The sequence below is a fragment of the Pristiophorus japonicus genome, chromosome 6 (genome assembly GCF_044704955.1).
Source record: "Pristiophorus japonicus isolate sPriJap1 chromosome 6, sPriJap1.hap1, whole genome shotgun sequence".
NCBI lineage: Eukaryota > Metazoa > Chordata > Chondrichthyes > Pristiophoridae > Pristiophorus > Pristiophorus japonicus.
In genome coordinates, this window is record NC_091982.1 from 126,158,151 (window position 1) to 126,185,673 (window position 27,523).

Below are 27,523 nucleotides of genomic sequence, written 5' to 3' on the forward strand. Positions count from 1 at the left end.
CTGACTCAATATCCATGGGTCAGTGTCCAGTATAAGGGACTGACTCACTATCCATGGACCCAGTGTCCAATATAAGGGACTGACTCAATATCCATGGACCCAGTGTCCAGTATAAGGGACTGACTCAATATCCATGGGTCAGTGTCCAGTATAAGGGACTGACTCACTATCCCAGACCCAGTGTCCAATATAAGGCACTGACTCAAATATCCCAGACCCAGTGTCCAGTATAAGGCACTGACTCACTATCCATGGACCTAATGTCCAGTATAAGGGACTGACTCACTATCCATGGACCCAGTGTCCAGTATAATGCACTGAATCACTATCCATGGACCCAGTGTCCAGTATAAGGCGCTGACTCACTATCCATGGACCAAATGTCCAGTATAAGGGACTGGCTCACTATCCATGGACCCAGTGTCCAGTATAAGGCACTGACTCACTATCCCAGACCCAATGTCCAGTATAAGGCACTGACTCACTATCACAGACCCAATGTCCAGTATAAGGCACTGACTCACTATCGCAGACCCAGTCTCCTGTATCAGGCACTGACTCACTATCTCAATAGGACACGAAGGCGGTGTTAAGAGCTCTCTTCACCCCATGTCATTCCACTCTAACAAATCTAGAGCCGCCTGGATGTCAAGGGACATACAGTGTAAGATAAAGCAAAAAAGGGAAGCTTATGACAGATACCGAGAACTCAACACTGCAGAAACTGTAGAGGAGTATAAGAACTGCAGGGGTGCAATTAAAAAAGGTATCAGCAAAGCAAAGAGAGCATGAAAGAATGTTTTATAAATACATTAAGAGGACAACTGGAGAAAGATTAGGGCCTATTAGAGACCATAAAGGAAAGCTGTTTGTGGAGGCGGAAGATGTGGATATAATTCTTAATGAATACTTTGCATCTGTTTTCACAAAAGAGAGGGGAAATGCAGACTTTGCAATGAGGGAGGAGGAATGTGAAATATTAGATGAGATAAACATAGTGTGATAGGAAGTTAAGCTTTGAAAGTGGATAAATCCCCAGGCCTGTATCAAATGTATCCCAGGCTGTCAAGAGAAGCAAAAGAGGAAATAGCAGAGGCTCTGAGCATCATTTTCTAGTCCTCTCTGGTTACAGGTGTGGTGCCAGAGGACTGGAGTGCTGCTAATATTTTTGTATTGTTGTTTAAAAAGGGAGAAAGGGATAGACCGAGTAATTACAGGCCAGTCAGCCTAACCTCGGTGGTGGGAAAATTATTGGAAAAAGTCCTGTGAGACAGGATAAATCTTCATTTGGAAAGATATGGATTAATCAAGGACAGTCAGCATGAATTTGTCAAGGGAAGGTCATGCCTGATTAACTTTATTGAATTTTTCGATGAGGTAACAAGGAGGATCGATGAGGGTAATGTGTGATGTAGTGTATATGGATTTTAGCAAAGCTTTTAATAAGGTCCCACATGGCAGACTGGTCACAAAAGTCAAAGCCCATGGGATCCAGGGCAAAGTGGTAAGTTGGATCCAAAATTGGCTCAGAGGCAGGAAGCAAAGGGTAATGGTTGATGGGTGTTTTTGTGACTGGAAGGCTGTATCCAGTGAGGTTCCGCCGGGCTCAGTACTGGGTCCCTTGCTTTCTGTGGTATATATCAATGAGTTGGAATTGAATGTTGGGGGTATGATTAAGAAGTTTTCAGATGAAACTGAAATAGGCTGTGTGGTTGATAATGAAGAAGAAAGCTGTGGACTGCAGGAAGATATCAATGTACTGGTCAGGTGGGCAGAACGGTGACAAATGGAATTCAATCCGGATAAGTGAGGTAATGCATTTGGGGCGGGATAACAAGGCAAGGGAATACACATTAAATGGTCGGACACTGAAAAGTGTAGAGGAACAAAGGGACCTTGGAGTACATGTCCACAGATCCCTGAAGGTAGCAGGCCAGGTAGATAAGGAGGTTAAGAAGGCACACAGAATGCTTGCCTTTATTAGTCGAGGCATAGAGTACAAGAGCAGGAAGGTTATGCTTGAACTGTATAAAACATTGGTTAGGCCGCAGCTGGAGTACTGCGTGCAGTTCTGGTCACCACATTACAGGAAAGATGTGATTGCACTGAGAGGGTACAGAGGAGATTTACGAGGATGTTGCCTGGACTGGAGAATTTTAGCTTTGAGGAAAGATTGGAGATACTGGGTCTGTTTTCTTTGGAACAGAGGAGGCTGAGGGGAGACCTGATTGAGGTGTGTAAAATTATGAGGGACCTGGATAGAATGGATAGGAAGGACCTGTTTCCCTTGGCAGAGGGGTCAGCAACCAGAAGGCATAGATTTAAAAGTAATTGAGGGAGGTATAGAGGAGATATAAGGGGAAATATCTTCACCCAGAGGGTGGTGGGGGTCTGGAACTCACTGCCTGAAAGGGTGGTAGAGGCAGAAACCCTCACCACATTTAAAAAGTACCTGGATGTGCACTTGAAGTGCCGTAACCTGCAGGGCTACGGACCGAGAGCTGGAAAGTGGGATTAGGCTGGATAGCTCTTGGTCGGCCGGCACGGACATGATGGGCCGAAATGTCTCCTTCCGTGCTGTAAATGTCTATGATTCTATGATCTTTATCTGTTACTATCAATGACCCTTAGGTGGAGTTTCACCGCTGTGCAGGAATCTCAGCACCCCTTCGATTTCCAGGGCTTAAGGGGTCAAATTATGAGGCCAGGTCGCACAGACTAGAATTTTATTCCTTTGAGTATTGTAGATTGAGGGTTGATTTAATCGAGGTGTTTAAGATATTAACGGAGTCGATAGGGTAAATGGAGAGAAGCTATTCTCTCTGGTGGGGGAGTACAGAACAAGGGCACACAAGGTAAAATGAGAGCGAGGCGGTTGGTGAGCAGATTCAGGAAGCACCTTATCACACAATGGGGTGTGGGAACTGGGAACCCTGACCCCAAAAGGCTGTGGATGCTGGGGGACAGTTGGAGTTTTCAAGACTGAGCTCGATCGATTGTTGTTGGGTAAGGGTTTGAAGGAATATGCAGTAAAGGCGGGTAAATGGGGTTGAGGTGCAGATCAGCTGTGATCTAACTGAATGCTGGAACAGGTTTGAGATGCTGTTCGTCAGTTGGAGCGGGAGTGATATCTAAGCTCAGTCTGCCTCTCGGTATCCCGGCTGATGACCCGGGGTCACGACTGAGCATGTTTTAAGCGGGGCCACGGCAGGTTTTTCCGTGCCTTGCGCTGATGAAGAGGAGGTTGGGGTGGCGGGGGAGGGGCGGGGGTGAAGTCACGCTGCTGTGGACCCTCAGGGCTGCTGTCGGTCCGCACTGAGTGACCGATGTGGCCCTATCCCTCGCCCAGGCCTCGATCGTGACACGTAGCACACACATACCCTTGATGGCTCCACTGCCGCTATTTACCGGCCTGGCAGTTGCCACGGCAACCCTGAGCTGGGACTGGGCTACACTCAGCGATGGAAGTGGCTTCATTTCCGGCCCTACTCCTGGAACCACCTTCCCTCAGTGGCATTATATAGGGGGATGGGCGCAGGGTGGGTAGCCTGTGGTGGCTCAGCCTCTCGGGAGGTTTGGGGAGAGGATCAGCAGAGGGTTGAATGTTTTAGTTTTTGAGCCCCCATGCCCAGGCTGTGGATTTTCAGACCCTTGGTGACACAGTTGGCCTGGCCGCAGAGACAAGCCACAAGCCCAGGCCCGAGAGGTAGGCCACAGCGGGGGAGAGCGAAGGAGCGCGGGACCTGAGCTCAAAGAGGCCGGCCCAACAAGCCTGAAGCTCGCAGTTGCTGTTGGCAGGGTTGGGCTGGGAGGGAAGGCGTTTGATTGCTACGTGCTGTCGTGAGCTTTTGATGCTGGGTTTTTACTCATATGCCGTGACCCCCTCTTCCACAGATCGTGTACGATGAGGGCCCTCTCTACGTGTTCGCCAAGAATGAAGATGTGCGGAAGCAGTGGATCAAAGAGCTCAACAGCAGTTACGTGCCGCCATTTACTCAACTGCTCTCCTTTAACTTTGATTAGCGTCAGAAAAGATTAGCGACGTGAGAGGTCCCGTGGCAAGTCGGTTACTCACGGGGCGGGGGAACGTAACCATTTTTATCTCACTATCACCTCGCAGTGCGGTCATAGAACCAGAACCAGGAGGCGGCGTGTTGAGAGATTACACGCCCATTGAAAGTTTGGGGAGCACTTGCATCCCATTGGCTCACAGCTTCCCTCCAAGTCTGTGTCGGCTCTTTGAAAGAGCTACCCAAGTAGTCCCATTCCCGTGCTCTGTTCCCAGAGCAGCATAAATTTCTTCCCTTCAAATATTTATCCAATCTCCCTTCCAGCACACTTTTAGGCATTGCATTCAAGATCCTAATAATTCAGTGCCCCAGAATAGTTCTTCACGACTGACTTCTAACTCTTTTTTGAATTACCTTAAATCTGTATCCTCTGTTATGGTTATGGGAGTGGGCAGGGAAGTGGAGCTAAGTCCATGATCAGATAAGCCATGATCGTATTAAATGGCGGAGCAGGCTCGAGGGGCCGTGTGGCCTACTCCTGATCCTATTTCTTATACAGGCAGGCAGAGTGATGCCATTTACACCCAGGAGACAGTTTTGCCTCTGCTCGCCTGACAACAACAACAACTTGCATTTATATAGCACTTTCAATGTAGTAAAATGTCCAAGGCGCTTCATAGGAGTGTAGTCTGACAAATATTGACACTGAGCCCCATAAGGAGCCATCAGGACAGGTGACCAAAAAGCTCAGTCAAAGAGGCAGGTTTTAAGGAGCGTCCTAAAGGAGGAAAGAGAGGTAGAGAGGCGGAGAGGTTTAGGGAGGGAGTTCCAGAGCTTGGGGCCCAGGCAACAGAAAGCACGGCCACCGATGGTGAAGCGATTATAATCAGGGATGCTCAGGAGGGCAGAATTAGAGGAGTGCAGATATATCAGTGCCGATTAGAGAGATAGGGAGGGGCGAGGGCCATGGAGGGATTTTTAAACAAGGATGAGAATTTTAAAATTGAGGCATTGCTGGACGGGAGCCAATGTAGATCAGCGAACACAGGGGTGATGAGTGAGCGGGACTTGGTGCGAGTTAGGACACGGGCAGCTGAGTCCTGGATGAGCTCAAGTTTATGGAGGGTGGAAGATGGGAGGTGGGCCAGGAGTGCGTTGGAGTAGTCAAGTCTAGCGGTAACAACGGCATGGATGAGGGTTTCAGCAGCGGATGAGCTGAGGCAGGGACGGAGACGGGCGATGTTATGGAGGTGGCAATAGGCGGTTTTAGTGATGCCGTAGATATGTGGCCAGAGACTCAGCTCAGGGTTAAATAGGGCACCAGGGTTGTGAACAGTCTGACTCCCGGCAGCTCGTGCTCCGGCCCAGTGATCGCAGGCGCTGCAAGTCGGGATACGGCCATTCCACTCTCATCTTTTAAACCGTTCTCCCGGGGCCCCCCACAGAGAGGGGTCTGGGAACAGGTGCAGGTCGGGACAGAGAGATTGTGAAAGCAGGCTATAGGTTAGGTAGCCCAGAGACGTTGTGGATGATTGCAGGAGACCTCGGGTTCTTAAAGCTGTCAGTCACACTCAACGAGCACAGGCGCAGAATCTATCAGCGGCCCCAGAACCCAGAGTCTGTGCGATAATTGGAGGGGGGGTCTGTGTGATATATTCCGGGAGGGGGGGGGGGGGTAATCTGTGTGATATGTGCGGTGTGGGGGGGGTGGGGTGATCTGTGTGGTGTTCGGGGGGGGGGGGGTAATCTGTGATATATTCGGGGGGGGTAATCTGTGTGATATATTCGGGGGGGGGGTAATCTGTGTGATATATTCGGGGGGGGTAATCTGTGTGATATGTGCGGTGTGGGGGTGGGGTGGTAACCTGTGTGATATGTTCGGGGTGGGGGGGGTGATCTGTGTGGTGTTCGGGGGGGGGGGTAATCTGTGTGATATATTCGGGGGGGGGTAATCTGTGTGATATATTCGGGGGGGGGTAATCTGTGTGATATATTCGGGGGGGGGGGTAATCTGTGTGATATGTTCGGGGTGGGGGGGGTGATCTGTGTGGTGTTCGGGGGGGGGTAATCTGTGTGATATATTCGGGGGGGGGGTAATCTGTGTGATATGTTCGGGGGGTGGGGTAACCTGTGTGATATGTTCGGGGTGGGGGGGAGGGTGATCTGTGTGATATATTCGGGGGGGGGTAATCTGTGTGATATATTCGGGGGGGGGGGGTAATCTGTGTGATATATTCGGGGGGGGGGGTAATCTGTGTGATATATTCGGGGGGGGGTAATCTGTGTGATATATTCGGGGGGGGGGTAATCTGTGTGGTATATTCGGGGGGGGGGGTAATCTGTGTGATATATTCGGGGGGGGGGTGTAATCTGTGTGATATGTTCGGGGGGTGGGGTAACCTGTGTGATATGTTCGGGGTGGGGGGGAGGGTGATCTGTGTGATGTTCGGAGGGGTAATCTGTGTGATATATTCGGGGGGGGGAACCTGTGATATTTTTTGGGGGGGGTTAACCTGTGATATATTCGGTGGGGGGTAACCTGTGTGATATATTCGGTGGGGGGGGGGGTAACCTGTGATATATTCGGGGGGGGGCAACTTGTGATATATTCGGTGGGGTGGGGGTAACCTGTGATATATTCGGGGGGGGGCAACTTGTGATATATTTGGCGGGGGGGGGGTAACCTGTGATATATTCGGGGGGGGGCAACTTGTGATATATTCGGTGGGGGGGGGTAACCTGTGATATATTCGGCGGGGGGGGTTAACCTGTGATATATTCGGGGGGGGGCAACTTGTGATATATTCGGCGGGGGGGGTAACCTGTGATATATTCGGGGGGGGGCAACTTGTGATATATTCGGTGGGGGGGGGTAACCTGTGATATATTCGGTGGGGGGGGGTAACCTGTGATATATTCGGGGGGGGGGCAACTTGTGGTATATTCGGTGGGGGGGGTAACCTGTGATATATTCGGGGGGGGGCAACTTGTGATATATTCGGTGGGGGGGGGAACCTGTGATATATTCGGTGGGGGGGTAACCTGTGTTATATTCGGGGGGGGGGAACCTGTGATATATTCGGGGGGGGTAACTTGTGATATATTCGGGGGGGGGTAACCTGTGATATATTCGGGGGGGGGGAACCTGTGATATATTCGGGGGGGGTAACTTGTGATATATTCGGGGGGGGTTAACCTGTGATATATTCGGGGGGGGCAACTTGTGATATATTCGGTGGGGGGGGGGTAACCTGTGATATATTCGGGGGGGGGCAACTTGTGATATATTCGGTGGGGGGGGGTAATCTGTGATATATTCGGCGGGGGGAGAACCTGTGATATATTCGGCGGGGGGGTTAACCTGTGATATATTCGGGGGGGGGCAACTTGTGATATATTCGGTGGGAGGGGGGCGGGTAACCTGTGATATATTCGGGGCGGGGGGGAACCTGTGATATATTCGGGGGGGTAACCTGTGTTATATTCGGGGGGTGGGGTAACTTGTGATATATTCGGGGAGGTGGGGGTAACCTGTGTTATATTTGGGGGGGGGAACCTGTGATATATTCGGGGGGGGTAACCTGTGTTATATTCGGGGGGGGGAAACCTGTGATATATTCAGGGGGTGGGGTAACTTGTGATATATTCGGGGAGGGGGGGGGTAATCTGTGTTATATTCGGGGGGGGGAAACCTGTGATATATTCGGGGGGTGGGGTAACTTGTGATATATTCGGGGGGGGGGGGTAACCGAGAAACATAGAAAATAGATGCAGGAGTCGGCCATTCGGCCCTTCGAGCCTGCACCACCATTCAATGAGTTCATGGCTGAACATGCAACTTCAGTACCCCATTCCTGCTTTCTCGCCATACCCCTTGATCCCCCGAGTAGTAAGGACTACATCTAACTCCTTTTTGAATATATTTAGTGAATTGGCCTCAACAACTTTCTGTGGTAGAGAATTCCACAGGTTCACCACTCTCTGGGTGAAGAAGTTTCTCCTCATCTCGGTCCTAAATGGCTTACCCCTTATCCTTAGACTGTGACCCCTGGTTCTGGACTTCCCCAACATTGGGAACATTCTTTCTGCATCTAACCTGTCTAAACCCATCAGAATTTTAAATGTTTCTATGAAGTCCCCTCTCATTCTTCTGAACTCCAGTGAATACAAGCCCAGTTGATCCAGTCTTTCTTGATAGGTCAGTCCCGCCATCCCGGGAATCAGTCTGGTGAACCTTCGCTGTACTCCCTCAATAGCAAGAATGTCCTTCCTCAGGTTAGGAGACCAAAACTGTACACAATACTCCAGGTGTGGCCTCACCAAGGCCCTGTACAACTGTAGCAACACCTCCCTGCCCCTGTACTCAAATCCTCTCGCTATGAAGGCCAACATGCCATTTGCTTTCTTAACCGCCAGCTGTACCTGCATGCCAACCTTCAATGACTGATGTACCATGACACCCAGGTCTCGTTGCACCTCCCCTTTTCCTAATCTGTCACCATTCAGATAACAGTCTGTCTCTCTGTTTTTAACCACCAAAGTGGATAACCTCACATTTATCCACATTATACTTCATCTGCCATGCATTTGCCCACTCACCTAACCTATCCAAGTCACTCTGCAGCCTCATAGCATCCTCCTCGCAGCTCACACTGTCACCCAACTTAGTGTCATCCGCAAATTTGGAGATACTACATTTAATCTCCTCGTCTAAATCATTAATGTACAGTGTAAACAGCTGGGGCCCCAGCACAGAACCTTGCGGTACCCCACTAGTCACTGCCTGCCATTCTGAAAAGTACCCATTTACTCCTACTCTTTGCTTCCTGTCTGACAACCAGTTCTCAATCCATGTCAGCACACTACCCCCAATCCCATGTGCTTTAACTTTGCACATTAATCTCTTGTGTGGGACCTTGTCGAAAGCCTTCTGAAAGTCCAAATATACCACATCAACTGGTTCTCCCTTGTCCACTCTACTGGAAATATCCTCAAAAAATTCCAGAAGATTTGTCAAGCATGATTTCCCTTTCACAAATCCATGCTGACTTGGACCTATCATATCACCTCTTTCCAAATGCGCTGCTATGACATCCTTAATAATTGATTCCATCATTTTACCCACTACCGATATCAGGCTGACCGGTCTATAATTCCCTGTTATATTCGGTGGGGGGGGGGGGTAACCTGTGATATATTCGGGGGGGGGTGGGGGGCGTAACTTGTGATCTATTCGGGGGGATGTTCTATTGATCTCTCGCCCCGTGTACTGATTTTATTTTTCTGGGTTTCAGGAATCCGCTTCAACCAGGAGCTGATGCAGAAATACCACCCCTGTTTCTGGCTGGAGGGAGAATGGGTCTGCTGCCAACAGTCTGCGAAAACTGCCCCAGGGTGTTGTGTCATCCAGTCCATGAATTCCTGTGAGAGCCTTTCTCTTGTACAAGCTCTGGGCGATCTTTGCCTTTATTGTGCTCGGGGCACTGAGCTCCCTGGGGTACAGCTCCATAGTCAGCATCAGCCCTTTCCCAGGCCCGGTGGGGGGGGGGAGCCCTGAGCCCCCCGGGGCACAGCTCCATAGTCAGCACCAGCCCTTTCCCAGGGAGCTGGACAAAGGGCCCGAGGCAGCAGGGTAATCGCAGACCTGCCCGCTCCCGTCCTTGTGGCGTCCGCCAGAATGGTCAGGAGGGGCAGCTCCCCGCTGGCTTTCCCCATCCCTAGCCTGGGGTGGGGGGGGGCACTGAGGCCAAGTGTTGTACCCCCGGGTACTTCCCAAACTTCAGCTGAGTCAGGTTGGCAGCCATTGGTACATTCACTCTCCCAGCTATCGGATCTGCCCCGATTAGCAACAGGTTGGTGGGGAGGGGGTGGGGGGGGCATCTCTGGGGAGTAAGGGTGGGGTCCTTGCCAGCAAATGGTAGATGGCACTGGGACCCTCTGGGCTGCCACATTCTCCCTGTCAGCCTGGGCTCAGTGGGAGAAGGTCGTGGGTTCAAGTCCCACTCCAGGCTGACACTCCCAGTGCAGGGCCGAGGGAGTGCTGCACTGTCGGAGGTGCCAACTTTCGGATGAGATGTTAAACCGAGGCCCCGTCTGCTCTCTCAGGTGGACGTAAAAGATCCCACGGCACTATTTGAAAAAGAGCAGGGGGGTTATCCCCGGGGTCCTGGACAGCGCCCAAGAAAGATTTCGATTTCCATTTCCATAGCATCCTTCATGACCACAGGACGTCCCAAAGCGCTTTGCAGCCAATGAAGTACTCTTGGAGTGTAGTCACTGGCGTAATGTGGGAAACGTGGCAGCCAATTTGCGCACAGCAAGCTCCCACACACAGCAATATGATAATGACCAGATAATCTGTTTTAGTGATGTTGGTTGAGGAATAACTATTGGCCAGGACACCGGGGATAACTCTCGGTTTAACGTCTCATCCAAAAGACAGCACCTCCCTGTATATATCACTGTACCATGTGACTGCCACGGTGGTAGAAGGTAGCCGAGATGGACCTCGGTCTTTTTCCGATGTTCCTACGTGAACCAGCAGTGCAGGGAGATGGGATCTGGGTCTCACTGTTTGCCTAACAGTGTGGCACTCCCCCAGTAACACACAGACGGGTCTCAAGTCTCGCGGTGAGGCTTGATCCCGACACCTTCGGCTTAAGGGGTCAGAGTCCTCCCAAGTGGGCCAAGCTAACACGTGCACTCTGCAGGATGGTGTACACTGTCCATCTGTGGCAACTGAACAGCAATTTCAGCAAAGGAAACTTGTGAATTCATTTCAAAATATTTTGATTGCAGTTCTTCAATCAAGGAATTCCCGACGTAAATCCAGGAAGCCGCTCCCTCCAACTCCGGTGGAAGAAGAGCAACAGGCAAGTGTCCCGTTAGAACATCCTAATTATTACCCGCTCGTGCTCTCACTCATTCTCTCTCTCTGTCACTCTCTCGCTCTCTCTCTCTCTCTCTCTCTGTTGCTCTCCCTCTCTGTCGCTCTTTCTCTCTGTTGCTCTCTCTCTCTGTCACTCTTTCTCTCTCTCTCATTCTCTCTCTCTCTCTCTCTCTCTCACTCATTCTCTGTATCTCTCAATCTCTCTCTCTGTTGCTCTCTCGCTCTCTGTCGCTCTCTCTCTCTGTCACTCTCTCTCTGTTACTCTCTCTCACTCATTCTCTGTCTCTCACTATCTCTCTGTTGCTCTCTCTCTCTCTCTGTTGCTCTCTCTCTCTGTCGCTCTCTCTCTCTCACTCATTCTCTGTATCTCTCACTATCTCTCTCTCTGTTGCTCTCTCGCTCTCTCGCTCTCTCTCTCTGTCACTCTCTCTCTGTCGTTCTCTCTCTCTCTCTGTTACTCTCTCTCACTCATTCTCTGTCTCTCACTATCTCTCTGTCGCTCTCTCTCACTCATTCGCTGTCTCTCACTATCTCTCTCTCTCTGTCGCTCTCTCTCTCACTGTGTCGCTCTCTCACTCATTCTCTGTCTCTCACTATCTCTGTCTCTCTCCGTCGCTCTCTCTCTCTCTCTCTCTGCCACTCTCTCTGTCGTTGTCTCTCTCTCTCTCGGTTACTCTCTCTCACTCTGTCTCTCTATCTGTCTCACTCACTGTCAGTCTCTGTCTCATTCTCTGTCTCTCTGTCTCTCTCTGTCACTCTCTCTCACTCTTGTCTCTCTATCCGTCTCACTCACTGTCAATCTCTCTCTGTCTCATTCTCTGTCTCTCTCTCTCTCTCTCTCTCTCTCTGTCACTCTCTCTCTATTGTGTTCCTAACACAGATGAGACTGCACACAGGGAGGTTAAAGTAACAGTGACCTCAGTCTTTATTAAGACACTCCAGAGTGAGGAACAGGCCTTAGGGGCCGGCATATATACAGTGCTCCCAAGGGATGCTGGGATCCCTTGGGACTTCAGGGGATGCGCTCCCTGGTACCGGAACATGGGAGTTCATGCTTTACATACACAACATCACTTCCCCCCAAAATCAAAGTGAAAACTATTTACAAGGTGAGGCGGTCGGGAGCCTTTCTTTCCCTGGTGGACTGCCTCGGTACAAATGTCTGTTCTGTTGTGTTGGCTGTGTCCTCGCTGGGCTGGTGTGTTGGCCCTACAGGGCTGCTGGGTGACCCTGGCCTTGCTGGGCTGGTGGGCGTGATGGGTTTGATTTCCTGGTCCAGGGTGGTGTCGTTTGGGTGTGTGTTGTGGGCTCGGAAAAGGTGGTGTCTGCTGTGGGTTGTTCAGGGCAGTCTGTGAACCGCAGCCTCGTTTGGTCCAGGTGCTTTCTGCAAATTTGTCCATTATCTAGTTTGACGACAAACACCCTACTCCTTTCTTTAGCTATCACCGTGCCCCCGATCCACTTGGGACCATGTCCATAGTTTAGCACATACACAGGGTCATTCAGATCAATTTCCCGTGACACAGTGGCGCGACCATCGTTTACATTTTGTTGCTGCCGCCTGCTCTCTACCTGATCATGCAGGTTGGGGTGAACCAGCGAGAGTCTGGTTTTAAGTGTCCTTTTCATGAGTAGCTCAGCCGGGGGCACCCCTGTGAGCGAGTGGGGTCTCGTGCGGTAGCTGAGCAGTACTCGGGACAGGTGGGTTTGGAGTGAGCGTTCTGCGACTCGTTTAAGGCTCTGTTTGATGGTTTGTACTGCCTGCCCATTGGAGGCTGGTTTAAACGGGGCCGAGGTGACATGTTTGATCCCATTGCGGGTCATGAATTCTTTAAATTCGGCACTGGTGAAACATGGCCTGTTGTCACTGACCAGTGTGTCAGGCAGGCCGTGGGTGGCAAACATGGCCCTCAGGCTTTCAATGGTGGCGGTGGCGGTGCTTCCCGACATTATTTCACATTCAATCCATTTTGAAAAAGCATCCACCACCACCAGGAATATTTTACCGAGAAACGGGCCCGCATAGTCAACATGGATCCTCGACCATGGTCTGGAGGGCCAGGACCACAAAGTTAGTGGTGCCTCTCTGGGCGCGTTGCTCAACTGAGCACACACGCTGCATTGCCGTACACAGGACTCTAAGTCAGAGTCGATACCGGGCCACCACACGTGGGATCTGGCTATTGCTTTCATCATTACCATACCCGGGTGTGTGCTGTGGAGATCCGAGATGAACATCTCCCTGCCCTTTTTGGGTAGCACTACGCGGTTACCCCACAACAGGCAGTCTGCCTGAATGGACAGCTCGTCCTTTCGCCGCTGGAACGGCTTGATTAGCTCTTGCATTTCAACAGGGATGCTGGCCCAGCTCCCGTGCAGTACACAGTTTTTTTACTCGGGACAGCAGAGGATCTTGGCTGGTCCAAGTCCTAATCTGGCGGGCCGTGACAGGTGATTTATCATTTTCAAACGTTTCCATGACCATCAACAAGTCTGCGGGCTGCGCCACCATCAACAAGTTTGCAGGCTGCGCCATTTCCAACCCCGTGGTGGGCAATGGTAGCCGACTGAGAGCATCCGCACAGTTCTCGGTGCCTGGCCTGTGGCGGGTGGTATAATTATACACTTATAGCGTGAGTGCCCACTTTTGTATGTGGGCTGAGGCATTAGTATTTATCCCCTTGCTTTCAGCGAACAGGGATATGAGGGGCATGTGATCGGTTTCCAGCTCAAATTTGAGGCCAAACAGCTACAGATGCATTTTCTTTGCCCCGAACACACACACGCTAATGCCTCTTTCTCAATCATGCTGTAGGCCCTCTCAGCCTTAGGCAAGCTCCTGTTGGCATAGGCAACAGGTTGCAACTTCCCCGCTACGTTAGCTTGTTGTAATACACACCCGACTCCGTACGACGGCACATCACATGCTAGCACAAGTCTTTACACGGGTTATACAATACAAGCAGCTTGTTGGAGCATAAAATGTTTCTGGCTTTCTCAAAAGCAATTACTTGTTTTTTTTCCCCATACCCAGTTCTCACCTTTGCGCAATAACACATGTAGGGGCTCTAAGAGGGTGCTTAACCCCGGTAGAAAGTTACCAAAATAGTTGAGGAGTCCCAGGAACGACCGCTGCTCCGTGACGTTCTGTGGCCTGGGTGCGTTCCTGATAGCCTCTATCTTGGTGTTTGTGGGCCGAATGCCATCCGCCGCGATCTTTCTCCCCAAAAACTCCACTTCTGTTGCCATGAAGACGCATTTTGACCTCTTCAGCCACAGCCCTACGCGATCCAGTCGCTGGAGGACCTCCTCCAGGTTTTGTAGGTGCACGACAGTGTCCCGACCCGTGAACAGTATGTCGTCCTGAAAAACTACCATGCGTGGTACCGACTTGAGTAAGCTCTCCATGTTTCTCTGGAAGATCGCTGCAGCCAATCGAATTCCAAACTGACATCTGTTGTAAATGAACAGTCCCTTGTGCGTGTTGATGCAGGTGAGGCCCTTCGAAGACTCCTCCAGCTCCTGCGTCATGTAGGCCGAAGTCAGGTCGAGCTTGGTGAATGTCTTGCCTCCTGCGAGCGTCGCAAATAGGTCGTCTGCCTTAGGTAGCGGGTATTGGTCCTGTAGCGAGAAATGATTAATAGTTACTTTATAATCGCCGCAAATCCTGACTGTGCCATCAATTTTGAGTACTGGAACAATCGGGCTGGCCCACTCGCTGAATTCCATTGGGGAGATGATGCCCTCGCGTTGCAGCCTATCAAGCTCGATTTCCACTCTCTCCCTCATCATGTGAGGTACCGCTCGCGCCTTGTGGTGAATGGGTCATGCCTCTGGGATCAAGTGGATCCGTACATTCGCCCCGGAAAAGTTTACAATGCCTGGCTCAAAAAGGGAAGGAAATTTGTTAAGAACCTGGGTACATGAGGCCTCATCAACATGTGATCGCGCTCGGATGTCATCCCAGTTCCAGCAGATTTTTCCCAGCCAGCTCCTTCCAAGCAATGTGGGGCCATCGCCCAGGACAATCCAGAGTGGCAGTTCGTGCACCGTGCCCTCGTAGGTGACCTTGACCATGGCGTTTCCCAGGACAATGATGAGCTCTTTGGTGTACATTCTCAGTTTCATGTGGATGGAGCTTAGGGCTGGTCTGAGTGCCTTGTTGCAGCACAGTCTCTCAAACATCTTTTTACTGATGATGTATTGGCTAGCGCCAGTGTTCAGTTCCATGGCTACGGGTAAGCCATTCAATTTTACGTTTAGCATTAGAGGTAGATATTTCGTCGAAAATGTGTGCACCCCGTGTACTTCAGCATCTGCCGCCTCTCTCTGAGGCTTGAAATTGCTTTGATCCACCATGGACTGATCTTCCTCTGTCACGTGGTGGTTAGCAGATTTTGCAGAACTTGCAGCCCCATTGTTCCATAGCTCTTACAAACATACCCTTTGAAGCGGCATGAATAGGCTAGATGGAAGCCTCCACAACGCCAACATGGTGTGAATTGCCTTGCATTCATCCTTTGTTGCGGACTCTGAGTCATCTGGGTCACCTGAGGCCTGCTGGCAGTTGCAGACTCGTGGTTTCTGCCCTGTACATTTCTGCTCGCAAACACAGTTCCAGTTAATTTATGAACATTGCTAGCACTTGTGTGCTGAGAGATTTGTTTGGTGATATCACTGGTGGACATAAACGCCTGTGCTATCGCAATGGCCATACTGAGGGTCGGTGTCTCTGCAGTCAAAAGTTTTTGTAGGATGGTCTCGTGGCCAATGCCCAGTACAAAGAAGTCTCTGAGCATTTGCTCTAGGTAGCCATCAAACTCACATTGTCCTGCAAGTCGCCTTAGCTCGGCGACGTAGCTCGCCACTTCCTGACCTTCAGATCGCTGGCACGTGTAGAACCGAAACCTCGCCATCAGCATGCTCTCCCTCGGGTTAAGATGCTCCCGAACCAGTGTACACAGCTCCTCATACGACTTATCTGTGGGTTTCACCGGCGCCAGAAGATTCTTCATGAGGCTGTAGGTCAGTGCCCCGCAGCACTTCCTTCTCCGTCCAGCTCGTTGGCTACAAAGTACTGGTCTAGCCGTTCGACATAGACTTCCCAGTCCTCACCCTCCGAGAACTTCTCCAGGATGTCCACAGTTTGCTACATTTTTGCATTGGATTCGTATACTCGTCGCCAGTTATTGTGTTCCTCACACAGATGAGACTGCACACAGGGAGGTTAAAGTAACAGTGACCTCAGTCTTTATTAAGACACTCCAGAGTGAGGAACAGGCCTTAGGGGCCGGCTTATTTACAGTACTCCCAAGGGATGCTGGGATCCCTTAGGACTTCAGGGGATGCACTCCCTGGTGACGGAACATGGGAGTGCATGCTTTATAGATACACAACATGCTCTGTTGCACACTCTCTCTCTCTCTCTCTCTCTCTGTCACTCTCTCTCACTCATTCTCTGTCTCTCTCACTATCTCTCTCTCTCTGTCGCTCTCTCGCTCTTTGTCGCTCTCTCTCTCTCTGTCGCCCTCTCTCTGTCACTCTCTCCCTCTGTCGTTCTTTTTTTCTCTCTCTCTGTTGCTCTCTCTCACACTATCTCTGTGTCGCCCTCTCTCTCTGTCACTCTCTCTGTCACTCTCTCTGTCACTCTCTCTCTCTGTCTCTCTCTCTCTCTCTCTCTCTCTGTTGCTCTCTCTCATTCTCTCTCTCACTATCTCTCTCTCTGTCGCTCTCTCTCACTCATTTTCTGTGACTCACTCTCTCTCTCTGTTGCACTCTCTCACTCATTCTCTGTCTCTCACTATCTCTCTCTGTCGCTCTCTCTCTCTCATTCTCTCGCTCTCTGTCGCTCTCTCTTCCTCATTCTCTTTTTCTCTCAATGTCTCTCTCTCTCTCTCACTCTCTTTCTCTCTCTCTGTTGCTCTCTCTCACTCATTCTCTGTCTCTCACTATCTCTCTCTCTCTCGCTCTCTCTCTCTCGCTCTCATTTACTCTCTCTCACTCATTCTCTGTCTCTCACTATCTCTCTCTCTCTGTTGAGCTCTCTCTGTCGCACTCTCTCTCTCTGTCGCACTCTCTCTCTCTGTCGCACTCTCTCTCTCTGTCACTCTCTCTTACTCATTCACTGTTTCTCTCAATGTCTCTCTCTCTCTCTCGCTCTCTCTCACTCATTCTCTATCTCTCACTATCTCTCTCTCTGTCGCCCTCTCTCTCTGTCGCCCTCTCTCTCTGTCGCCCTCTCTCTCTGTCACTCTCCTACTCATTCTCTGTTCCTCTCAATGTCTCTTTTTCTCTCTGTCACTCTCTCTCTCTCTCTTGCTCTCTCACTAATTCTCTGTCTCTCACGATCTCTCTCTCTCTCTCGCTCTCTCTCTCTGTCGCTCTCTCTCTCTCTCTGTCGCTCTCTCTCTCTCTCTGTCGCTCTCACTCATTCTCTGTTTCTCTCACTGTCTCTCTCTCTCTCTCTCTGTCACTCTCTTTCTCTCACTCTGTCCCTCTATTTGTCTCACACACTGTCAGTCTCTGCCTGTCTCTCTTTCTGAATCTTTCTGTCTGTCTCTCTCTCTCACTCTCACTCTCTCTCACTCTGTCTCTCTATCTGTCTCGCTCACTGTCAATCTGTGTCTGTCTCATTCATTCTCTGTCTGTCTGTCTCTCTCTGTCACTCTCTCTTTGTCACACTCTCTCTCTCTGTCGCCCTCTCTCACTCATTCTCTGTCTCTCTCACTGTCTTTTCTGTCTGTCTGTCTCTCTCTCTGTCACTCTCGCTCACTCTCTGTCTCTCTATTTGTCTCACACACTGCCAGTCTGTCTGTTACTCTCTCTTACTTTCTGTCTATCTCTGTGATATATTCACAGAGCACAGCACACACAGTTTCTAACATGGCAGGCAGCTCTGTCGGAAGCCTCCGGAACAGCCTGGTTCTGTTTATTATTAACTCTGCAGTTGCCGTACACAATACGTCCACATCCATAGTGTGGAGCTACAAAAATTACAAGCTTACAGACATTACACTTCTCCCTCCTCAATGAAGAAGTTCTTATAACAAACATCATACATAACTTTCATTTTTATACATAACAGAGGATATAAACTTATTTTTTTTCTATATTTACAAATTTAACTTTACCATTTGTTTTCTGTTTCGAAGAGGATCCCTTCGCTCTTGAACAGAACCTTCCAAACATGGTGTCGATTTCACACTCATTCGAGGCTCATCCTGAGGAAGGTTTTCCTCCACGGAATTTCCTTGATTTTCATTTGAACTCACTCGAACTTCAGGCTCTTTGTTTTCCTGACTCAGACTCAGACTTTCATTCTGATTCTCTGCTGGATTTGTTTCCAGTACATTGGATTTAGGATTTGCTACTGGTGTATCAAAACTATCTGATGAGTCAGAAATAATTGAATCATTCCCACCTTCAACTCCTTCCATGTCTGTAGATAAAATATGATCAATATGAACAAACCTAACCTGTCCATTATCAAACATCTTTACCAAATATGTGCGAGAACCACATATTTTCACCACTCTTCCTGGTAACCACTTTAACCATTTATGGTGATGGTTCTTCACTCTCACCTTCTGGTTTAGAAACATAGGGCCCAAGTTTCCACATGATTTGCGCCTGATTTTTAGGAGCAACTGGTGGAGAACGGACTATCTTAGAAATCGCAATTCTCCACATTTTTTTTTCTGCAGTTCTAGTCAGGTAGAACAGTTCTACTTTGGAACAGAATTTTTTCTTCAAAAGGGGGCGTGTCCGGCCACTGACGCCTGATTTGAAAGTTTCCACAGTGAAAACGTACACCAAACTAACTTAGAATGGAGCAAGTGAAGATTTTTGTCGAACTGAAAAAACCTGTTCTACACATTAAAAAATCAGGCGCAGGTTACAAATTAGGTGTCCAGAACGAGGGGGGGGGGGGGGGGAGTGTGGGGGGGAGGGGGGGGAAAAGGGAAGTCATTAAATTCTACAATAAATCCTTATTTATACTTCTACAAATATTATACAAATAAATCCAACCTGAATAAAAATTTATAAGCAAAGAAAAGATTAAATAAACCATGTTCCTACCTGTGTGAAAGTGCTTCAGCCAGCCTCACAAGTTCGTTCGTTCGTTCGTTCCCGACGGCCGGGGGGGCGGGAGGGAGGGAGTGCGGGCCCGACCGACCGCCCGCCCGAACGCAGCAGGCGGGGGAGGAAGACGTTCCCGACGGCGGGTGGGAAGGAGACAGTGAGAAGGCTGCAAGAAGCCTCAGTGCTGATGTGCTGATGGCAATGTGCTTTTATTAAAAAAATTTCAAAAATTAAACAGCTACAAAGAACTACAAAAATGGCCGAGTGCCAATGTTTCCTTCACACTGCGCGTGCGCGAACGCTCCAACACGCACGCGCAGGGTTGCCGGCAGGAAAAAAACTAATTTTAATAGTACCTGCCCCCTCCCACTTACAAAATCGGTGCGAGTGTAGGCTCCGCCCCCATGGGCGCCGTGCCAAACAGACAAGGAGCTGCAGGGCTCTCCAGAATCGCGAGGTTTTTTTCCGGCGCCGTTTTAGGCGCGAAAAACGGGCGCCCTGCTCGGAGGGGCGCCCGTTTTTTATCGTGTGGAAACTTGGGCCCATAGAAACATAGGAACATAGAAAATAGGTACAGGAGTAGGCCATTCGGCCCTTCGAGCCTGCACCGCCATTCAATAAATCATTGCTGATCATTCCCTCAGTACCCCTTTCCTGCTTTCTCTCCATACCCCTTGAACCCCTTAGCCGTAAGGGCCATATCTAACTCCCTCTTGAATATATCCAATGAACTGGCATCAACAACTCTCTGCGGCAGGGAATTCCACAGGTTAACAACTCTCTGAGTGAAAAAGTTTCTCCTCGTCTCAGTCCTAAATGGCCTACCCCTTATCCTAAGACTATGTCCCCTGGTTTTGGACTTCCTCAACATCGGGATCATTCTTTCCGCATCTAACCTGTCCTATCCCGTCAGAATCTAATACATTTCTATGAGATCCCCTCTCATCCTTCTAAACTCCAGTGAATAAAGGCCCAGTTGATCCAGTCTCTCCTCATATGACAGTCCAGCCATCCCTTGAATCAGTCTGGTGAACCTTCGCTGCACTCCCTCAATAGCAAGAATGTCCTTTCATTTCATACTTCTCTCTTTTACTCTACCTCTATCATGATTCTCTTTCTGTCTTAATTGTGTCACTACGGACTGTGCCAAATTTGGCTTTAACAACGAGAATCTGATTCGTGGCTGTCGTTTGAGAAACAACTCTGCTGGTGTTCTACCAGTAGTTGTATGAGGAGTATTTCGATATGTAATCAAAAAATTAGCCAATTTGTGATCCAATGACAACTGTCATTTCCTTGGATTTGGATCTAACATTTGTTTGATGAGGGCACGTTTTACAATTTGTACAGTGCGCTCTGCTGCACCATTCGAAGCAGGATGCTATGGTGGAACATTGGTATGTTTCACACCATTTTTGCTCATGAATTGTGCAAATTCTTCTGAACGAAATTGTGGTCCATTATCCAAAACAATCTCTTCAGGGAGGCCAAATGAAGAAAATAATCTTCGTAAAATGTCCAATGTTTTACTTGTTGTTATTTTCCACATTGGAAACACCTCAACCCACTTCAAGTAGCTATCAATCACAATGAACAATTGTTGTCTTTCTAACTCAGCAAAATCAATATGTAGCCTTTGCCACACCCTGGGAGGCCATTTCCATGGCTGTAATGGTACTGGTGGTGGTTGCTTGCTTATCGATTGACATGTTGTACACTGACTGACGATGTACTCTATATCTTTATCAAGACCTGACCCCCATAAATAACCGCGTAAAAAACTCTTGGTCAAGCACATTCCCAGGTGCTGGTCATGGAGGTCTCCTAATAATTTGGACCTAAATTTATTTGGTATAACCACTCTTGTACCCCACATGATACAATCTTTATTGACTGATAATTCATTCCTATGAATGAAGAATGGATGTGTATCTTTGTCTGTTACCTGGTTTGGCCATCCATTTGCAATATACTCATACACCTTTGCCATAACTGGGTCACATTTGGTTGCTCTACCAATCTCTTCAGCTGTGACTGGCAGTTCATCAATGTATGAAAAATAAAACACTTCTTCTCTATCGGGTGTAACTTGTGATGGGGAAGGCAATCTAGACATAGCATCAGCATTACTTTGATCAGCTGATCGTCTGTATTTAATATCGTATGTATATGCTGACAAAATCAAAGCCCATCTCTGCATTCGGGCTGCAGCTAATGTTGGAACTGGGGACTTTGGATAGAGGATTGCTGTTAGGGGCTTATGGTCCGTAACGATGGTAAACTTACGACCATACAGTATTTGTGAAACTTCTTGACCCCAAAAATTAATGCCAAAGCTTCCCTTTCAATTTGCGCATAATTACTCTCACTGGCACTGAGAGTGCGTGAAGCAAAAGCAATTGGTCTCTCCTCCCCACTATGTGATACATGAGAGATCACTGCCCCAACTCCATACGGAGAGGCATCACATGCTAGCTTAATCTTCTTAGATATGTCATAGTGAACTAACATGGTGCTCTCTACCAATTTGCTTTTATACTTCTTGAATGCTGTATCGCATTTTTTTGACCATCCAATGGACCTGTTTTTTCAAAAGTTCATCCAGTGGATGTAATACTGTAGCCAAATTTGGTAGGAACTTCCGATAATAGTTCAAAAGACCCAAGAATGAATGAAGTTCAGTGACATTCCTGGAAGTGGGTGCATTTCTGATTGCATGCAGTTTTTCCTTGGTCGGTTGTAAACCATCTTTGTCTACTCTGTACCTTAAGTACTCCACTGAGTTTATAAATAACTCACACTTACGAGCAGACTCTCGTACTCTGTGCTTCTCTAGCCGTTTGAGGACTTCATTCAATATGTTATTATGAATTTGCCTATTTGGTACTGAAATTAGAATGTCATCCATACTATCCCTTCAATACCTTGCAAAATCTGGTTCATCACCCCTTCGAATATGGCAGGGGTGGAAGACACTCCAAACGGTAGCCTATTAAATTGATATAGGCCTCGATGAGTATTTATAGTCAAATATGACTTGGACTCCTCATCTAGTTCAAGCTGTAAGTAGGCATTCATAAGATCCAGTTTTGAGAAGATCTGACCACCTGTCAGTGTTGTGAACAAATCTTCTATATTCGGTAATGTATTGGGACATTACCCTCTAGAACCTGGTTTACGGTTACTTTATAATCACCACACAATCTTACCTTACCATCGGACTTAGGTACAACAACAATGGGTGTAGCCCAATTACATCGATCTATCATACAAATAATGTTCTCAGTCTCTAGTCTTTTGAGTTCTTGCTCAACTTTTTCCTTGCGTGCATATGGTACGGAACGTGGCTTGTAGTAAACCGATCTAGCGTCCTTCTGTACCCTGACACTTGCCTTGAAGCCTTGGATCGGACTGCCCGTTTCACAGAACATCTTCAGATACTTCTTGATAACTCATCCGTTGATGAAAATCTCGCCTCCACACAGAAAATCTTACTCCAATCCAGCTTCAGTGAGCTCAACCAATTTCTTCCTAGTAAGGCAGTCTTGTCTCCTTTCACTACTATTAGAGGCAAGTTCTGAAATTGATCTTTATATTTCACCGGTACAGTGATATGGCCTACCACAGGAATTTTCTCTTCCGAGTAGCCTCGCAGCTCTATCTTGGATTTCTCCAGTTGGAAATCACGCAATTTTCAAGGTACAGCGACTCCGGTATTACACTCACGGATGTACCTGTGTCAATTTCCATTGGTATCTTGAATCCCGCAACAGCTATTTGGATTTTGATGCTTTCCGAATCGCTGTCCGTTAACCTCGTGCTCCTGATGTCGTGCAACTCTAACATCTCCATCTCCTCGTCCTGTTGTGTTCTTCCATGCTATGGAGTCTCTTGGGATTTCTACTCATAGCTTTGAACGCTGATAGCTGGATTCATAGCTTTGAATGCTGATTTACCCTTCAGTTGGTATGTCTTCGCAAGATGCCCAATCATTCTGCAGAAGAACACTCTGCCTTCATGTATGGACAACTTTGAGCAATGTGTTGTCCCAGGCACCTATAGCACGACTTCGACGCTCTGTTAGAATTTCCAGTTTCTGAGACTTTGGGCCCCCACCGTCTTTTACTTTGAACCTGCAGGTGATTTACGACCGTAATTATTATTTAATTCTCAGGAATATTGTTCGGCCATGCCCATCGATCTCGCTGTCTGACAAGCAATCTCAAAAGTCAAGTCATCCGTCATCAATACCTTCCTTCTGATTGCATCATTTTTCACTCCACAAACAAAACGATCCCGTAATGCTCGGTTTTGAAAGTTTCCAAAATTACAGTGCATCAATAGCTTTTTTAATGCTACGATGTAATCACTGATACTTCCATCAGCCTTTTGATTCTGAATCCCAAAATGATAGCTTTCAGCAAATTCTAATGGTTTGGGATTATAGTGCTGCTCCAGCTTTGTTAAAATCTCTTTAAGCATTGTGTCCTTTGGCTCGTCAGACACAAGCAGATTTACAAGGGTTTCGTACAATGCCGGACCTGCCTCCGATAAGAAGTTCGCTTTCTTACGTTCCAACACAGCCCGGTTCTGGACTGCATTGTCTGGAACTTCGATTATGTTATTTGCAGTGAAATACATTTCTAGCTGATCCACATACGCTTTAAAACGTTCCCGGTCATGTCTATATTCACCCAAATGTCCCATTACACCTGCCATTTTAATCTCTAGCTGTTCACATCATGTGCTGTATTTTACCTCGGATTTTGTAGCTATTTCCAAAGACAGAATCTTCCAAAGTCTCTCTGTCGGCTGGCTGAATCCTTCACCAACAAAATTTAAGCTTTAAATCATCCGAAAATCCCATCTCATCACCAACTGTGATATATTCACAGAACACAGCACACACAGCTTCCTAACATGGCAGGCAGCTCTGTCGGAAGCCTCCGGAACAGCCTGGTGCTGAATATTATTACTCTGCAGTTGCAGTACACAATACGACCACCATCCACAGTGTGGAGCTACAAACATGACAAGCTTACAGACATTACAGTCTCTCTCACTGTTTGTCTCACTGTCTGTCTCTCGCTCAGTTAGCCTAACATCTGTTGGGAAAATGCTGGAACCCATTATTGAGTAAGCAGTAGCGGGACATTTGGAAAAGCATATTTCAATCAAGCAGAGTCAGCATGGATTTATGAAGGGGAAATCATGTTTGACAAATTTGCTGGAGCTCTTTGAGGATGTAACGAACAGGGTGGATAAGGGGGAACCAGTGGATGTGGTGTATTTGGATTTCCAGAAGGCATTCGATAAGGTGCCACATAAAAGGTTACTGCACAAGATAAAAGCTCACGGGGTTGGGGGTAATATATTCGCATGAATAGAGGATTGACTAACGAACAGAAAACAGAGAGTCGGGATAAATGGGTCATTTCCTGGTTGGCAAACAGTGACTAGTGGGGTGCCGCAGGGATCAGTGCTGGGTCCCCAACTATTTACAATCTATATTAATGACTTGGATGAAGGGACTGAGTGTAATGTAACCAAGTTTGCTGATGACACAAAGATGGATGGGAAAGCAAATTGTGAGGAGGACACAAAAAATCTGCAAAGGGATATAGACAGGCTACGTGAGTGGGCAAAAATTTGGCAGATGGAGTATAATGTAGGAAAATGTGAGGTTATCGACTTTGACAAAAAATATAGAAAGCAAATTATAATTTAAATGGAGAAAAATTGCAAAGTGCCGCAGTACAGAGGGACCTGGGGGTACTTGTGCATGAAACACAAAGGGTTAGTATGCAGGTACAGCAAGTAATCAGGAAGGCCAATGGAATGTTGGCCTTTATTGCAAGGGGGATGGAGTATAAAAGCAGAGAAGTCCTGCTACAACTGTACAGGGTATTGGTGAGGCCACACCTAGAGTACTGCGTACAGTTTTGGTCTCCGTATTTAAGGAAGGATATTCTTGCATTGGAGGCTGTTCAGAGAAGGTTCACTAGGTTGATTCCGGAGATGACTTATGAAAATAGGTTGAGTAGGTTGGGCCTATACACATTGGAATTCAGAAGAATGAGAGGTGATCTTATCGAAACATATAAGATAATGAGAGGTCTTGACAAGGTGGGTGCAGAGAGGATGTTTCCACTCATAGGGGAAACTAAAACTAGGGGACCAAGTCTCAGAATGAGGGGCTGGCCATTTAAAACTGAGATGAGGAGGAATTTCTTCTCTGAGGATTGTAAATCTGTGGAATTCTCTGCCCCAGAGAGCTGTGGAGGCTGGGTCATTGAATATATTCAAGGCGGAGATCGACAGATTTTTGAGCGATAAGAGGATAAGGGGTTATGGGGAGCGGGCAGGGAAGTGGAGCTGAGTCCATGATCGGATCAGCCATGATCTTATTAAATGGCTCAAGTGGCCATCTGGCCTACTCCTGCTCCTATTTCTTATGTTCTTATGTTCGCTGTCACACTCTCATTCTCTCTGTCTGCCTCTGTCACTGTCTGTCTCTTTCTCTCCCCCTCACTCTCTCTCTCACTCTCTCTCTCACTGTCTGTCTCTGTCTGTCTGGCTCTCCCCCTCACTCTCTCTGTCTCACTGTCTGTCTCTTCCTCTCTGTCTCTCTCTCTCACTCTGTCTGCCTCTGACACTGTCTCGCTCTCTCTCTCTCTCGCTCTCACTCTCTCTGTCTCACTGTCTGTATGTGTCTGTCTGTCTCTCCCTCTCTGTCTCTCTCACTGTCTGCCTCTGTCACTGTCTCGCTCTCTCTCTCACTCTCTCTGTCTCACTGTCTGTATGTCTGTCTCTTCCTCTCTGTCTCTCTCTCACTCTGTCTGCCTCTGACACTGTCTCGCTCTCTCTCTCTCTCTCTCTCTCTCACTCTCTCTGTCTGTATGTGTCTGTCTGTCTCTCCCTCTCTGTCTCTCTCACTGTCTGCCTCTGTCACTGTCTCGCTCTCTCTCTCACTCTCTCTCTGTCTCACTGTCTGTATGTCTGTCTGTCTGTCTCTTCCTCTCTGTCTCTCTCTCACTCTGTCTGCCTCTGACACTGTCTCGCTCTCTCTCTCTCTGTCTCACTGACTGTATGTCTGTCTGTCTCTCCCTCTCTCCCTCTCTGTCTCTCTCTCTGTCTGCCTCTGTCACTGTCTATCTCTCTCTCCCTCTCCCTTTCTCCCTCTCACTCTCTCTGTCTCACTGTCTGTCTCTCCCTCTCTGTCTCTCTCCCTCTACCTGCCTCTCTCTCTCTGTCTCTCTCCCTCTACCTGCCTCTCTCTCTGTCTCACTCCATGGCTGCAGTTTCTCCACACACGGGTGGGATCAATGTGGCCGGTGTTGATGGCATGTGGTAATCCCGCTACTGACTCGAACCCGCTCTCTGTCCTGAATCTTCCGATGATTGAGTTTGTTAACCCCGCCCTGCAGGTTTCCCAGCCAATTAAGAGCAAGCGGGTCTGATGATGTCATTTGATGGCGTGTCATCAGCTGGTTTCCTGAAAGGGACAATGCCTACATTGCTCTTGACAGTTGTGCTGTCAGTGTTCTACAGCATTGAGGTGCTGCAAACACTGACAATTAGCACAGAGGGGCAAGGCTGCACCCAGGCTCACCCATCACTCCTTCCAGATGCTAATGGAGGGAATCACAACACTCAGGGAGGTCCTCTTCCCTTCCCATGGACGGAAGAGACCTTCCCAGGACACCAACGCAGCCTGGTTGCACATTGCACAGGAGGGCACGAGCAGGGATGTGGTCAGGAGGACCAGGCTGCAGTGGTGCAAATCATTTAATGATCTCTGGATCATGAAACGTTACTGCAAAGCCACACTCAACTCACACTGTGCCACTCATCACATTCCCATCACTCTGCCTTCCCTACCCTACCCCTACATATCCTTACTCACACCAACTTACCTTGCACTCCACCCATCCCTCTCTCTCTCTATTCCCCATCTAACTAGCCACCCTCACACTCAACCAATCATACCAACTAACAACATACAAGGATAGGCACTTGGGTCCTTTAGCCAATGTTGATGTATTGTTAATGTTGATGTGTTGTCAAACATTGAAATCTTTATTTTCAGCACTTTATGTTCTTGGACAGATTTGTGGGCACCATTGGAAGTGGCTTAGTGAGTTGCAGTGAATGGTGAGACATAACGGTACTTCCCACAATGGTGAGGAGTGTGAAAGGAATGGCTTGGGCATTGCAGGGATGCTTTATGGTGCTGGTGTGGAGTGGTACCAACCTGGCACATCATGTGGCAGCCAGGGTGCACAGTGTGAAGTGAAGTAAATGTGGCCATGGTGAGGCCATCCCTGGCCTCCCAGGCTTCAACATGGTCGGGTGCTGATGCCCTGTGTCCTGTGCAGCATCAGGTGATTGCGGAGAAGGTTGGTGTTGTTGTTGGTGCTGCTGGTGTGTCTGGTGTTGGGGCTGATCGCGGTGGGATTCTGAGGACCAAGGTAAGATTTTTTCAAGGGCATCGATGCTGATGGACTAGATGGCAGGTGAGGTTGAGATGACAGAAGCGATC

The 27,523-nt window shown here is 48.5% G+C and overlaps 1 protein-coding gene across 1 annotated transcript in view; it reads left to right on the forward strand.

Moving 5' to 3' along the window:
- Positions 1-27,523, forward strand: part of btk (Bruton agammaglobulinemia tyrosine kinase) — a 246,947-nt gene that overhangs the window by 58,995 nt on the left and 160,429 nt on the right. Inside the window, exons 4-6 of the mRNA XM_070882169.1 lie at positions 3,895-3,976; positions 9,305-9,433; positions 10,809-10,882. Of these exons, the coding sequence (XP_070738270.1) occupies positions 3,895-3,976; positions 9,305-9,433; positions 10,809-10,882 (285 nt within the window). The remainder of the gene's footprint in view (positions 1-3,894; positions 3,977-9,304; positions 9,434-10,808; positions 10,883-27,523) is intronic.